The following is a 2,294-nucleotide window of genomic DNA, read 5'->3' as shown; positions in this document are numbered from 1 at the left end:
ACCAGGCACAAAGACCAAATTCCTATATATTTCTTATTGTATGGTTAGGGGTTATAGACAAAATGGTAAGCATGTCTATGGATAGATAGATCTAGAGTTAAATCTCAGCATAAAATCTTAGTAGTGTTGTAATTGCCTAACCTTTATGAAATTCATAACATTTAACTTGTGGATTTGTTACAAATATTAGGAAAAAATGTAAAACACTTCACATAGATTAGTCATCTCCAAAGACAATTACTAAAAGCAATTAAAAAAATAACAATGAATATATATAACTATACAAGCAATTAACAATATGACAATTAGCATATATATTACATATATATAACAACATAAACAACTAACAAAACAATAGGATTATTAACAAAAAATTAAAACAGAAAATACTTTCTCTTAGCCTGAAAATGATGTATGAGCACATTCATATCAGATTGTCACCTACCTTGAACTCAAGAAATATTGGAATAGAAGCTACATCCCAAATATCCTGTCTCCCCAATCAATTTTGTTATCTTTAATTTTTTTCTTACTTCTCACAAGTTACTCACATCTCTAATATGCCCCAATGATCCTGCAAAGCCACAGCAATTCTCTGATGCAATGTGCCTGAGAGCCTTCTTCACATCTTTGTTCCTGAGTGTGTAAATCAGGGGGTTCAGCATCGGGGTGACAACAGTATAGAAGAGGGCTACAAACTTACCCTGTTCATGAGAGTTACTCTTGGCTGGCTGGAGATACATAAAGATGATGCTCCCATAAAATAGAGTCACAACTGCCACATGGGAAGAGCAAGTGTTGAAGGCCTTTCTCCGTCCTTCTGCTGACCTGATCTTCATTACAGCCCAGGCAATGTGGCCATATGAAACCAGGATGAGACCCAGAGGCAAGACAACAAAGATAAAGCTGGCCACATACATCTCCACCTCATTGAGGCTGGTATCCACACAAGCCAGTTGCATAATGAGGGGCATCTCACAGAAGAAGTGGTCAATGCGATTGTTTCCACACAGTGGCAGAAGCATAGTGAGTGTGGAGCCCACTATGCTTGTAGTCAGACCCCCAAGCCAGGAAGCAAAGGCCAAGCTGAGACAAAGCTGTGGATGCATGATGACAGTATAATGTAATGGCCTACAAATGGCGGCATAGCGATCATAGGACAGGACTGCCAGGAGGACACATTCGGTGGCCCCCAGCCAGTGAGAGATGTAGAACTGGACCATACACCCTACAGAGCTTATGGTTTTCTGTGGTCCCCAGAGGTTGACCAGGAGTTGTGGGACAATGCTTGTGGTAAAGCTAATGTCCAGGAAGGAGAGATTGGCAAGGAAGAAATACATAGGAGTGTGGAGGTGCACATCCATGCAGGAAACCAGAATGATGATGCCATTGTCCAAGATAGACACCACATAAAACCCTAAGGCAATGATGAAGAGGATAGGTTCCAGTGAGGGTCGTGCAGAGAAGCCCAGGAGTACAAAGACTTCTGAAGAACTTGCATTGGCTATTCCCATCATCACATGCAGCCAGAAGTAAGACTAAAAGACCACCTGCAGTGAGTGGGGGGCACAGGATATGAGGTATAAAATGATTCTGTCAGCTAGCAAACTTTAGGCATAATTTTATATCCATTGTTCTTGAAACCATCTACTCAACTGCTCTGTGGATGATGTTACATCATCTTCCTGAAGGCTAGTTTGGAAAGACATGAAAATATGCATAACCTAGGGGAAAATGGACATTGATACAAAAATCTGTACCCTGATTATTTTATTGAAATATTGCTTACAGTAGCAACATCTGGAGTCAACCTGTGTTTAGTGATCAGGTTTTTCTTGAGTACCAGATGGTATTTCATGTGATGAAACACTGCAGAGGCATTAAAATTGTTCCCTTGTCATTCCCTCTCTCAGTTAATGGCCAAATAAAATCCATCGTGACATTTCTCTTTTTCCTAAATCCCACAATTAACAAATTTTTGCTTTATCATAAAATTCAGGTTCTCATCATTTCTTGTAGCCTTACTGCTACACCCCTGGACTATGCTGTCATCATTTATCACCTGAATTATTGATCTAGTATCTAAACTTGCCTCCCTGCTTTTCTCATTAGTTCCCTTCAGGGCATTCTGAACACAGAGGCCAGAAGATTATGTTAAGATACAATGTGATCATATGTCTCCACTGCTTAACACCCTCATTTTCTTTGAGTAAGGCTTGCAGTGTCTTTCTCCCAAGACATCCATCCACAGACTTGCTTTCTCACCCTCTTCAGGTTGTTTTTCAAAAGTCATC

The 2,294-nt window shown here is 40.1% G+C and overlaps 1 protein-coding gene across 1 annotated transcript; it reads right to left on the bottom strand.

Annotated features, from left to right (window-relative positions):
- Nucleotides 1–536: 536 nt before the first annotated feature.
- Nucleotides 537–1,517, bottom strand: LOC122479157 (olfactory receptor 2C3). The gene has a single exon (XM_043573224.1). It carries the CDS (start codon nt 1,515–1,517, stop codon nt 537–539), a length of 981 nt encoding a protein of 326 aa, XP_043429159.1.
- Between the last annotated feature and the right edge of the window lie 777 nt (nt 1,518–2,294).

Source organism: Prionailurus bengalensis, chromosome A1 (assembly GCF_016509475.1).
Source record: "Prionailurus bengalensis isolate Pbe53 chromosome A1, Fcat_Pben_1.1_paternal_pri, whole genome shotgun sequence".
NCBI classification, from domain to species: domain Eukaryota; kingdom Metazoa; phylum Chordata; class Mammalia; order Carnivora; family Felidae; genus Prionailurus; species Prionailurus bengalensis.
This window is presented reverse-complemented; position numbering and strand designations above follow the sequence as displayed.

Coding starts and splice junctions, on each gene's coding strand:
- LOC122479157 (XM_043573224.1), bottom strand. CDS start 1,517: ATGATGGGAATAGCCAATGCAAGTTCTTCAGAAGTCTTTGTACTCCTG.